Source organism: Lottia gigantea, assembly GCF_000327385.1.
Source record: "Lottia gigantea unplaced genomic scaffold LOTGIsca_7, whole genome shotgun sequence".
Lineage (NCBI taxonomy): Eukaryota > Metazoa > Mollusca > Gastropoda > Lottiidae > Lottia > Lottia gigantea.
The window spans coordinates 3,814,349-3,827,771 of NW_008710370.1; the positions used below are offsets into that span (position 1 = coordinate 3,814,349).

The 13,423-nt window shown below is 33.8% G+C and overlaps 1 protein-coding gene across 1 annotated transcript; it reads left to right on the plus strand.

The window, feature by feature from the left end:
- Positions 1 to 4,087: 4,087 nt before the first annotated feature.
- Positions 4,088 to 12,744, plus strand: LOTGIDRAFT_155138 (hypothetical protein; the record flags this gene model as incomplete). Its single annotated transcript, XM_009065637.1, has 5 exons — positions 4,088 to 4,187; positions 4,796 to 4,939; positions 6,374 to 6,520; positions 10,196 to 11,107; positions 12,575 to 12,744. 5 exons carry the CDS (start codon positions 4,088 to 4,090, stop codon positions 12,742 to 12,744), a joined length of 1,473 nt encoding a protein of 490 aa, XP_009063885.1.
- Positions 12,745 to 13,423: the final 679 nt, after the last annotated feature.

A 13,423-nucleotide genomic window follows, 5' to 3' on the forward strand; every position in this document is an offset into this window, starting at 1 on the left:
TATGTTTCATGCTTAAAATGTAATAAAACAATATAAAAAAAAATAGATAAGTGCATGAATATGACAGGCTCACAGGAGAACCGGAGTTAAATGACTAAAAGTTGCAAAAGGTTCAAAAGCCAAGAGATTACTTCTCGTGACACAATCAGAGCTGTTCACAGTTTAAGTTTTTTAACTTTCAATTTTCAGAAAAAATTATTATTTAATTAGTAATTAGTGTTTACTGCAGCACTTGTAACAGATGTAATTTATTATTCATTAAAAATATTAATCTTGCTGATATATCATTAGCATTTGTCTATTTAAAATAAATGAATAAAATTGTGAATCGTTCAATGAAACATACATACTAATGTTAATATGTAAATATATTTATATACTTATTTAATATATATAAGGAACCAAATTAAAAACTTCACAATCCTGCATTTTATTTTTTGACAAGGAATTTTTAAAAGGCTGGAATTTCAAATTGATTCATCATATGGAGCTGTATTATATTCCTTATAACGTCAATTAACACTTCAATTTAATGTTTTAGAAAAATTACATTTTTGGTAAAATTATCCACTGTTATACATCATTTCTTCCTTGAAAAGGCATAATACAGATGAAGAGAATTTTTGTTAAATGTCACGTGGCAGAGTTCTTTAAAGATATATAAACGGTTTTCAAAACCGGAAGTGAACATCGTACAGCAAAAATGAATATACCATTCGAATAATCTCGTCTAGAGCTATCAAATTGGTTCTAGTTACAAGGTCATCAAAAGTCACGATATAATACGACCCTTCGAATTTTTCTTGTATTTTAATCGGGGATAAAATTAAAAATAAAAATTAACAAAATCGGTTCTTAAATATATATTAGCCAACGATAGTAGATTCCATAGACATCAAGATTACAGAAGTCAAAACCGGAAGTGGTATCGAAATTATCGGAATCAAAATATCAGCGACAGAAGTTAAAAATGAACAGTTTCAAGCTACGGTTGTGTAGACAACAGTTCAAAATAACAGACAAATAAATTCGATATAAATCGGTTAGGAAAAAGATAAAAAAGCGAAAAACTGAAAAAACGTCATTTCTGATTGGTCAAAATGGGGCGCAAATTTACATTCACCAAAAAACGGTGCACTAGTTTACAACAGAAAATAGGCAGTTCTTCTAAGGCAGGTGTAGTTTTGGATGCGCATCATGAGCAGAATTCGAAAAAAAAATTAATTTGTGAAATCATACCGAGCGTTCGACTAACGCACTGTAAAGTAAAAAGAATTGATATATCGATAGCACACTAGGTATAACAGGTGTGATGGTTAAATTAGAATTTTATTTATATTATATTACCATATTCTGAAGCAAATATGTATATAATATAAAATAAGGTTGAAAAAATTTGTGTCTTAATTTAAGAAGTTTTCGATCGCTTGAGTGCATTTTGTTTTTAAATTGGGAGCTATGAAAGTTTCTCAAACCACGTGGTCGTAGTGCTCCACGTAATGACAGCTATAAGTAGTGCATTTCACTGATATATTTCCGTCCGTTAAAACAACATAAACTATTACTGTTTTAATGTTAATAATTTCATTTTTATACGCCCACGTGAAGTGTGGGGCGTATATTGTCGTGACCCATGTCCGTCGGTTCGTCCACAATTGCTCGTTAACACTCTAGAAGAAACAATTCTTGACAGATTTTGACGGAACTTGTTGAAATTGTTTAACATCACCCATCGATGAAGCATATAGAAATTCTGAATGTTGAATATTTCATACTTGTGATTGTTACTGTTTTGCCTAATATTTGTATTCAAACCCAAAAGCTGCCAGTGGGCACATACTACCTTGCTATCTTTTAAATTCTTAAAATAAAACAAGTATTCTCTCATACAGAATTCATCCATAATTAAACCCTCCGGTATCAACGTATAATATACCACAGAGACGTTAATACATATATGCCGGTATCTTTTATGTGCTTTATCTTATCAGGGCATTGATCATTAAGTGAAGATAGTAAACTTTACAAAATATATCATGCACAGAATAATATATTATGTCTTACACGACCTCGTATTTATAACACTCTTAGTGATAGTAGGGTTGTGACAATATCATTCTTTTCTTGAAATACTTTGAATGCATGTTATTTTTAGAGGCAAATTATACTGTTAATGGTAAATTAGATTGGGGCGGAGATAATAGGCTTATCTGTAGAAATTTACTTAACACATCTATTCTACATGATCAGCTGCACAAGGATCTACCTGTAGTTTTTCAGATCAATCAAAATAGATTGTAGAATTAATAAACCTCAAAAAGTGATGTCAGTGACAGAAGTTAAAAGATGAACAGTTTTAAACTGCGGTTGTGTAGACAACAGTTAAAAATAACAGACAAATAAATTCGATATAAATCAGTTGGAAAAAAAACTGATAAACGCCATTTCCGATTGGTCAAAACGGCACCAATTTACATTCACCTAAAAACTGTGCACCAGTTTACAACAGAAAATAGCCACAGTTCATCTGAGGCAGGTGTAGTTTTGGCTGTGTATCGTTAGCAGGATTCGAAAAAATTAATTTGTAAAATCATGTCGAGCGTTCAATGAACGCACTGCAAAATAAAAAGAATTGATATATTGATAGCACACTAGGTGTTACATAGTTATGTCTTAACACGACCTCGTATTTATATCACTCTTAGTGCTAGGCTAATCTTACTAGTGTAGAAATTTACTTAGCACAACTATACTACGTGATCAGCTTTCCTGATCGAAATAACACTTTTGGATTTTTCAATCCGTTTCCACCTGTCAGTGATGCAGGTAAGAGAGGCTGACATGGAAAAGCGTCTAGTCGTTGGGATGGGACAATAAACCGAGGCCCCGTGTGCTACAGGCTGTGTGCGGTACAGATCCCTCGACAGTTGGAAATCGAAAAAGAGCAGGCTATCCTGGCAAAATTTCCCCCATTGCACCCTGCATGGCGTTTCCGTCTTCATTAGCTCACACTGGTGCAGAAATGTAGGACGTAAAACTCCATTCATTTCATTTCCACTCCATTTTTATTATTTATTAGAAAAACTGTTATTGCCATTCCCGTTCATGCGTCATTCTTTTTTACAGAAGTAATTTCTATATTAGAATCAATACCGTGTATCGTGACGTAAAGATATATAGGTTGTTACAGCATAGAAGACATTGGTAATAAGGTCATGTGTACACATCGTCATGTAAACGACAGGCACACAGCAGCAAAATAAAGAACCCTCCGATGTAAAAAAAAACAAGTGGTTGCCTAGCAATCCTGATACATTTTCAGTATATCAAGGGCAGTCACCTATCTGTGGCAAATCACACCAAAAATCTAATTCGTGCAAGATATTGTTGATTTAATCAAACACACAGTATTTAATAAAATTCTGACATAAACTGTCACCTCTATCGCAATAACTCAAATTCCGTTGATCTAAAAATTGTCAAATTTAATCTTTACTAAAATCTCATCAATATAAATGATCATACCAAATTTCATTTAGATTGGATGAAAACTGTACTCTCTATTGTGTTCACAAACAAATTTTGACGGTTTTTCATAAATCACGGGAAATAACTCAACAACCATTCATCGAAAGATAGCCAAATTCGAACTTGTCCAAGATCTCATCATTATAAATATTCACACCAAATTTCATTTAAATTAGATGAAAACTGTAGTCTCTATTGTGTTCACAACCGAATTTTTACGCGTTTTTCATTAGTCAAGGGCAATATCTCAAAAACCGTTCATCGAAAGATCGTCAAATTCGAACTTGTCCAAGATCTCATGAATAAATATGATCACACCAAATTCCATTCAAATCAGATAAAAACAGTTGCGTTCACAAGCCAATTGTGGACCGACGGACGGACAGGGGCGACAACAATATACGACCACATTATAATGTGGACGTATAAAAAGGGTGGGGGAGGGTAGATAATGCAATGTTTGCGCCATCGGACGCGATGTTCCATTTCATTTCAATTTCAGATGATGTACGGTTGAATATTTTGTACTACGTGAGATCGCAAAGACCTTGAATTAACCATGGAACCAAAAGAACCTCAATCAACTTTACTCCAACAAAACAAATCTAAAAGAAACAAATCACCAATTGATCAAGGATGGGCGTGGGTTGTTATGTTTGGTAAGCTTATCGATTCTTTGAGTTACAGAGTGTCATGGAACAGTGGGTAATAAGCTTTAGGTGAATCAATATATGCTCAGTGCATCACTACCACAAATATTATTTAAACCATTTGCTCGCTGCAGATTTCGTAATTATTCCTTTTCTCAGATACGACAATATGTCCAATAAGCAATTAAAAGAATATGACCTCGGTTGTGATTATACCTCAACTGTCAACTTAACCTAGAACTAAAGCGCAAAATAGACGGCGTACAGATATCGAAACCTACGAAATGCACCATAAAGACATCTCAAGGGAGTAATCTTTAAATTTTTGGTAAATAATGAGGCGCTTCAGTAGTCAGTAGTTCTATTCAGTTAGGCAATATTCACACATTGCGGGGAACTCCTAGTTGAAAATTACGAAGGATTTATAAAGGGAGACGTGTTAATGCAATTGATCAAGGATACTGAAGGGGTAATAGAAAGAAAAACGTCGAAAACCCTTGCCTTTGGGACTAATACACATATAGGGAAAACATGTTTCCAACCAGCTCTTGTCTTTAAAATGGCATGTCTTTATGACATACAAATCTATCATATCATATTTTTATATCAAATTTTAGCCAGTTTTATTATAATGGTATTAACAATGGGCTATGTAAGAACATTTGGAATACTTTATGTGGAATTTGAAGAAAGGTTTGGGGCTTCAGCTACTATGACGTCATCAACTATGGGGTTCAGAAGTGTTGTACAATCTCTTTCCGGTAAGATACACAGTTATTAAACGAGGGGTAGAAGGAGAATACATTATGGGTATGAGCGCATACCAAATGCTCCTCAAATGATGAAAGATATTGAGATATTTCCGAAGATAAGGAACTGAGTATTTTCCCTTGTCGCATAATTCTTTATCTATAGCTTCCAAATCAAATATATCTAAAGCGAAGGTCATTCTGGAAAATTGGTACACTTTACAACAGTTAATGCTCAGTTCACACCAACGGCGCTTTGATGGCGCTTTAAAGCGGCGTACAAAGCGGTACCAAAGCGTAACAAAGCTCGACTAAAGCGCCAGGGTCGTAATAGATCGTTGGAAAGCTTTGAGCAAAGCTGGATATTCGGCAAGAGCGCCAAATTTTTTTAAACTGTTTAAAAATTTTGGGCGCTCTGTCACGAATTGATTAAAGCGCCGAGAACGTATCAAAGCTTAACAAAGCGTAACAAAGTTCAGTCAAAGCGTAGGAAAGCTTAAAAGAGCTTTTTTCAAAGCGGGGACCCCAGTCTTCACGGTCTGTCACCACTTGATCAAAAGCGGCATGAAATCGGCCATTTCGAAATTTTCCAATGCGTAACAGAGCTTACCAATGCACAACAGAGCTTAATAAAGCTTATCAAAGCGTGATTTAAAGCGTCATAACCGCATCAAAGCTTAATAAAGCTTATCAAAGCGTGATTTATAGCGTACAAGGCCTGATCAAATCGGGAAATAATTCGTCCCCAAAGCGTAACCAATTCGTATCAGAGCTTATCAGAGCGTAACATTACTTAGGAGATCGTTATATTTTTTGAAAAGTAAACAAAAAATGATGGCGCTTTGCTCGCCGATTTAAAGCGCGGCATTCGCCGTTGATGTGAACTAGGCATAAATGCATAGTTCTCCCTGCTGTCGTTAGATTTTACATGGTTATCTTGCAACTTTGAAATTTGAAATTCACAAGCTGAAGCGGACGTGGTCTATTATCTAACTTATTCAAAAGAAATACCTCTTAGAATGGACATAAAATTTAAAGTTTCATACTTAGTCAACAAGTGTATATATTCATCAGTTAGACTTACCAGGTGTCACGACCAAAGAATAGAATCTCTATTTAAGACAATATATCCTTTAAAACTAAACAATTATTGAAGAATGCTTCTAAATATGTTTCAAAAATACTTAGTTTAATGAATTATTACTTAGTTCTATTGGATTAAAGAGGGATTCTGTTGTATAGTTAAGTCCACTAATACAAAAAGACCAAGTTAGTCAAAACAATTTATTGGTCATCCTAAGAGGTAGTATACTTTTAATGTAAGATTGTACAATAGCTGTTAGGCATATCTCGTTTTTGATATTTATTACCTTTATTGGCATTGATTTTATTTCATGTTGTGGACTTTTGCTGTAAGTAGTCTACTATGATATCCTTTACTTTCAGCATTTTTAGTACATGGTGTGGTTTTAGAATTTGTTTCAGTTCGTGTAGTTATAATATTTGGTGGATTTATATTTGGTCTTAGTGTTCTATTAAAAGTCTTTGCAACCAATATGTCGTATGTGATATTAACGGAATGTTTATTTGCAGGTATGTAGGTTAAATTTTATGATAAATACGCCTTATATTGCCGTCACCCATGTCCGTGGGTCTGTTCGTCCACAATTGGTCGTACACACTCTAGACTCGTGCACAATTCTTGACTGATTCGGACGAAAATTGGTATGATTGTTTGTAATCACCCAAAGATGAACCCTTTTAAAATCAGAAAATTCGAAAAATATGTAGTTTGAGTTAATGACCTTGTTCTTAAAATGCTCGCAAGCACTTTGAAAGGTGCAATTCTTGACGGATTTGGTGTGAGTGTTAGTAATCACCCAAGGATGAACCCTTTTGAAAATAAAAAAAAAATCGAAAAATAATAAGTATGAGTTATTGCCCTTATTTTTGAAAACGCGTTTAATTTAAAGATGGCTTTCCTTGCTTTTAGTGTCAAATTAAGCAAACTATTTGATTAATTGGTGTTTCTAATGAATTAGCATGTATATCATTATTTTCTTATATTGCCTATAATTTAAGTTTTAACCAATCATAAATGTCCATGTATGTACAGTCTGGATAAACAAAAAAAGATTTTTGACCTTTTTTGATCGGTCACTCATTGTAATTCTGCTGGTAATTCTCTTCTAATTTAGCTAATTATGAATTAATTATGGACAAACTGGTATTTTCCCAAGTCATTAGAACAACTCTACTTTCTATTCATATATGTATTAAATGAGGGAACCCATCTTTAAGCTTGTAAACACTCGTCAAGGTTCAATAAATGATAGATTTTGACGAAACTTGGTGTAATTGTTTGTTTTCACCCAAGGATGAACCCTATCGAACATCAGAATAATCGAATAATAATTAGTATGAGTTATTGGCCTTGTTCTTGAAATACGTTCAATTTGTAGCATTCTAGAAGGCGGATTATTGACGGATTTTGATGAAACTTGGTGTGAGTGTTTGTAATCACCCAAGGATGAACCTATTCAAAATCAGAAAAATCGAAAAATATTTAGTATGAAAACGCGTTCAAGTTTTAGCCCATAAACACTCTAGAAGGTACAATTCTTGACAGATTTTGACGAAACCTGATAAAATTATACAGTACCGCCCAAAAAAGTTCAAAAGAAATGTAAGTCTGAAGGTTAAATATTTCAAACTGGTAATTGTTACTGTATTGCCAAGTATTTTTTATTAAAAATCAAAGCTGCTAGTGGGTGTATATTACCTTGCCTGGCAAGCTATCTTTCAATATTCCTCAAGGATGTGTAATTTTAGAGGTAAGGTAAATGGTGATAGCGTACATCGAATAATCTAGAATAGCATAGCTCTAAGTATACGCATACCAAGTTTTTGTTTGCAAGCGAAAATTTATCTGTGTGTTGGACAACTCCTCAACGTAAAATCGATCAAATATCAATTTCTACTCTGTGTTATGACTAAAACATACCAAGTAAATCAGTGCATACTATATTAAAGATAGCTTTTCAGGTGAGGTAACATACGCCCACTATCATAAATGATGACAAAGTCTGTAATGGTTAATATGTGAAACCAATCATCCGATTGTTACTAATTTCAAGCTTTACTAAGGTCTCATACCAAGTTTCATCAAGATCGGATAAAAAATATAGTGTCTATCTCTACGAGCCAAATTAGACGCATTGAACTAATTCAAGGGCAATAACTCCAAAACAGTTCATCCGATTGTTACCAATTTCGAACTTGACTGAGATCTTGCCCATATATACATGCATACCAAGTTTCATCGTGATCAGATAATCCATGTAGCCTCTATTGTGCCTACATTCCAAATTAGACGCATTGATTTAATTCAAGGGCAATAACTCCAAAATCATTCATCCAATTATTACCATTTATGAACTTGAGATCTCATCAATGTATACATGCATAGTGCATACCAAGTTTCATCGAGATAAGGTAAAAACTGCACCCTGTATCATGACTGCAAGCAAAACGTGAAGCTTTTTTACTAAGTCAAAGGCGGTGACTCAAAAACCGTTCATCTGATTAAGACCAAATTCAAACTTGATCTCATCAATATATTTTCAAGTTTCATCAAAATCGGATAAAAACTGTAGTCTATATAGAGTGTTTTTACTTGGTCAAGGGCAATAACTCTGAAACCGTTCATCCGATTATTAACAATTTCGAACGTGACTGAGGTCTTTTCAAAATCTACAACCATACTACAAGTTTCATCAAGATCGCATCAAAATTTTAGCCTTTAGCATGCATACAAGGCAAATTTAACGTGTTTTTACTAAGTCAGGGACAATAAGCTCTGAAACTTTTCATCCGATTATTACCAATTTCGAACTTGACCAAGAATTCATCAATATATACATGCATACTAAGTTTCATTAAGATCGGATAAAAATTGCAGCCTTTATCCTGCATCGAAGGCAAATTTGACGCGTTTTTACTAAGTCAAGGGCTATAACTCTGATACCATTCATCCGATTATAACCAATTTCGAACTTGACCGAGATCTTATCAATATATACATGCATACCAAGTTTCATCAAGATCAGATAAAAACTGTAGCCTCTATCGAGCATACAACAAATGTGGACGGACGGACAGTGGCGACGGCAATATACGTCCACATTTCCATGTGGGCGAATAAAAACGATAATTAGAGAAATGAGTGACAAGGCTAATGTGCAAATTGTGATTGAGAATCGGAAAAAGTCAATTTGGCCACTCGTTAGAATCGAATAGCAAATATGACATATTATTGGACATCTCAGATCAATGACCTTGACCCTCCAAAGAGTAAGATGATCAAAGGTACAAAAATGAAAATATGAAAATTTAAAAAAAACTGAGCTTTAAACACGAACTAGTCAAAGGCTTACGGTATCTATGAGCAGAGTCCTTTTTGAACAAATCTTTTCTATACGAGGTATATGAAACAAGTAAAAGTAGTTTGCAAGGCAAGGTAATATATGCCCACGCCCAATCACGAGTTCGAATTATTCAACCTTCAGTCATACACTACTTTTGAACTTTTTAGGGCCATAGTGAATAATAAAACCAAGTTTTGTCAAAAATCTGGCAAGAATTGTGCCTTTTAGTGTTTAAGAGCTATAATTTGAAAGCGTTTTTTTGTTTTTTTATTTTGTTGATTTTCGATCGGGTTCACAATTCATGCCTTCTAGAGTGTATACAAGCTAGAAATTGAACGAGTTTCAAAAAACAAGGGCAATAACTCGTACCAAATATTTTTTCAATTCTTCTGATTTTCTATAGGATTCGGCCTTGGACGATTACAAACCCTCCCCCAAATTTTCGTCAAAATCCATCAATAATTGTGTCTTGTAGAGTGTTTACGTGTAATTGTGGACGGACCAACGGACATGGGTGACGGCAATATACGCTCCACATTTATGTGGGCGTATATAAAAGGATGATCTGTTGATCAATAAGATCAAAAGCTTTGTTAAAATAAGGTAGACAACAAAAGCTTCAAACCAATTATCAGTGATTCGAAAAGATCATATTATGGAGTAAAGCATATTTAGTTTTAAATTAAAGAAAAACAACTTTATAACATTTGTACATTCTTCTTGGCAAAACCAGAAGCTCTTTAGAATATTCAACAAAAAGCGCGCATAGGTTAACCGTTTTTGTCGAGAGGTGATGATAAACATAAACAGTTCATCTGACTTCACCTTGTTATCTTTTCAGGTATGGCTAAGGGTATTGTGTTCAGCCCCCCTTTTGTAATGATGAGTCAATATTTCAGAAAACATCGATCTTTTGCTACCTCATTTGCTACATGTGGATCTAGTCTTGGGTTAATGGTTTTTGCTCCAGTGTTAAGATACCTATTAGACCAAGAAGGATATCAGGGAGCTCTTCTTATTTATGGTGCAATATTATGGAATATCATTCCGTGTGGGTGTTTATTAAGACAATTAAAACCCCATGAAATTCAGTTTAACGAAGAACTTCCTCCAACGAAACAGGACATGCAGATTTCTTCAAGTGGTAGCATAGACAAAGAAATGACTGTGATTGTTTGTAGTTCTTTGAACATGGAAGGAGGAGAAAATCCTTTTGATCCGCTTGGTTCCAATAAACAGTCGCGACTTACATCTGTGAGATTAGCTCTTTTTAAAATGCTGAAAGCTTTTGACTTTCAATTGTTTAAAGACCTCCGTTTTTTGGTGATAATGGGATACACGTTTTTCGGTGGTGTAGGATCAAGCGTTGGTGGCCTCCTTTTGCCACCTTTATGCAAGGAAATGGGTGTATCTAACGACGAATCGTCTCAACTTTTAATTATTTTAGCTGCAGTGGATTTTGTCAGTCGGTTTTGTCTAGGATTGATCGCTGATAGAAATTGGATAAAGAAACAAAACATTGTTTTAATCACGTTGGTTATAATTGGAACAGCATGTCATTGTACCAGATTATGTGAATCGTTTGGTGCGTTTGTAGTGTTAACAGTAGTGCTAGGTCTATTTTCTGGAGCTTTTTACGCTCTCTTATCTGTAACAATAATAGATATATTAGGTTTATCAAAATTAAGTACTGTTCTTGGCTTCGTTCTATTGTACGATGGACTCAGTGGTGTGCTTATGTATCCAATATTTGGTAAGAAACTCAATTTTTATACGCCCACATTATAATATGGTCGTATATTGTCACCGCCCCTGCCTGTCCGACCATTTTTGACTTGTGAACACAAAAGAGACTACAACTTATATCTGATTTTAATGAAATTTGGTGTTCTCATTTGTATTAATGAGATCTTAGTCAAGTTCGCATTTGACGATTTTTCGATGAACGGTTTTTGAGTTATTGCCCTCGACTTTGCGAAAAAAATATGTTTGTGAATACTAAAGAGAACAGTTTTCATCGGATTTACATGAAATTCGGTGTTATCATTTATAGTGGTGAGATCTTGGTCAAGTTCGAATACGACGATTAATCGATGAACGGGTTTTGAGTTATTCCCCTTGACTTAGTGAAAAGTCGTCAAAAAATTTTATGAACATTATAGAGACTACAGTTTTCGTCTGATTTTACTGAAATTTGGTGTGATCATCTTTAACAATGAGACCTTCGTCAAGTTCGAATTAGACACCTTTCGATTAACAATTTTTGTTATTATTCGTAACTTGGTAAAAACTGTCAAAATGTGTGTGAACACATTAGAGAATACAGATTTCATAGAAATTTGCTGGTATGATTTATAATTTTGAGGAGATCTTGGCCAAGTTGGAATTTGATGCTTTTTTGAATTAGTTTTCATCCGATAAACTTTATGTGGTCATCTATAACAATTTCGAATTCGATTTTTCGATGAACTTAATTTGAGTTATTGCCATTGACTAAATAAAAACGCGTCACAATTCGTTCAAGACTTTTAAGATTTCATCTGATTTGAATGAAATTTTAAAGTTATTGCCCTTGAATTAGGAAAAACAAGAAAAAAATTGTTTTTGAACACAATAGAGACTGCCGTTTTTATCCGATTTAAATGAAACACAATTTTGTTAAATACGGCTTGTGAGCGCGATCTTGGTGACAGTTTTAAGTCAGAATTGTATTAAACTTTTTGTTTTGGTTTAATCAAGATCAAAAGATTTGACACAGATTTGCGACCACCCTTGATATACTGAAAAATTATCAGGGATGATGGCGTATCTTGCTAGACAACCACTTCTTTTCTAAGTATATATGAACATAATATATTAAAACAAATGTTTTTGTGAAGATATGAACCCTTTATAAAATATTACGCCATGTTTTTTAACGTTTTTGGTAGCTTTCTATGAGTCAGTATTTTTTTTTTTTTGAAGAATTATTATTATTTCATTATTGTACTCTTGTATTTTACAAAACATACCGTATCGAATTTAGAAGAAAAACTGTGAATGGAATATAAAATCAAATAATTTTACAACATAAAAGAACACAACGTCAGCCAGTCTCTTTACCTTAAAATACAATAACTTCGGTCCGTTGATCTTTCGGAATCTTGAATGATTATTACATTAAGAAAAATAATCTTTTGTTTCGTTTTGCAGTTCTATTTCATTCTTTTTATTATTTCAGGAGCATTACGAGATACAACTGGTACTTATATAGCATCGTATCATTTTGTTGGTGGTTGTGCCTATTTGTCAGCTTTGATATTAGCATTAGAACCTCTGGCTAGTCGACCATATAAACAACCTATGAATAATGATAGCAATCTTAAATCAGAAGAAAAATCTGATTCATAAAGCAAAAATCTATTTTAAAATTGCATTTTTATCAATGTTGCAATGTTTCCAAATAATCAACAATCATTCTCTCCACCTGTATTTTGTTGATCGTTCTAATTTGACCTTGAAACCTCAAAATGGCAGCGATTTATTGTATCTGATCTATTGCAAAGTAAAATTTTTCCCATTATTTATTATGAGAATAGGAATAGCAACATCAAAATAGTACTGTTAGTTTTAGAATGTCTTTGCGTCTTAGGACAATTTGCAGCCAAATATTTTTGGGTTGAAATTTTTAGGAGCGAGATGTGTTTCTTTTCAATGTTAACTTATAAAAGATTATATTTTTATCAACGCAAAGACTAAGACTATCGGTATTATTTTGAGGCTGAAATTCCAATTGTCAGCGATTAGTCGTCTCAATATCGCCTTCATTCAGCAATTTTACACATGGTTGGACGGTTTTGCTGAAATCGGTAGACAAATTTGAAGACATCAATGTAATAAGATATCTTTAAAGCTTGAAATTAACAGCATGCAATTATGGATTATGCCATTTGTTGCACATGACACGTTCTCTTGTAGTCGTGAAACAGGTTAATGTTAAGGTCTATTTCCTCCATTGACAAAAAATAAAGGCATATCGGAAAGAATTATCAGCGCTTCAAACTGTAAATAGACAAGTCAGTCGTGAGTT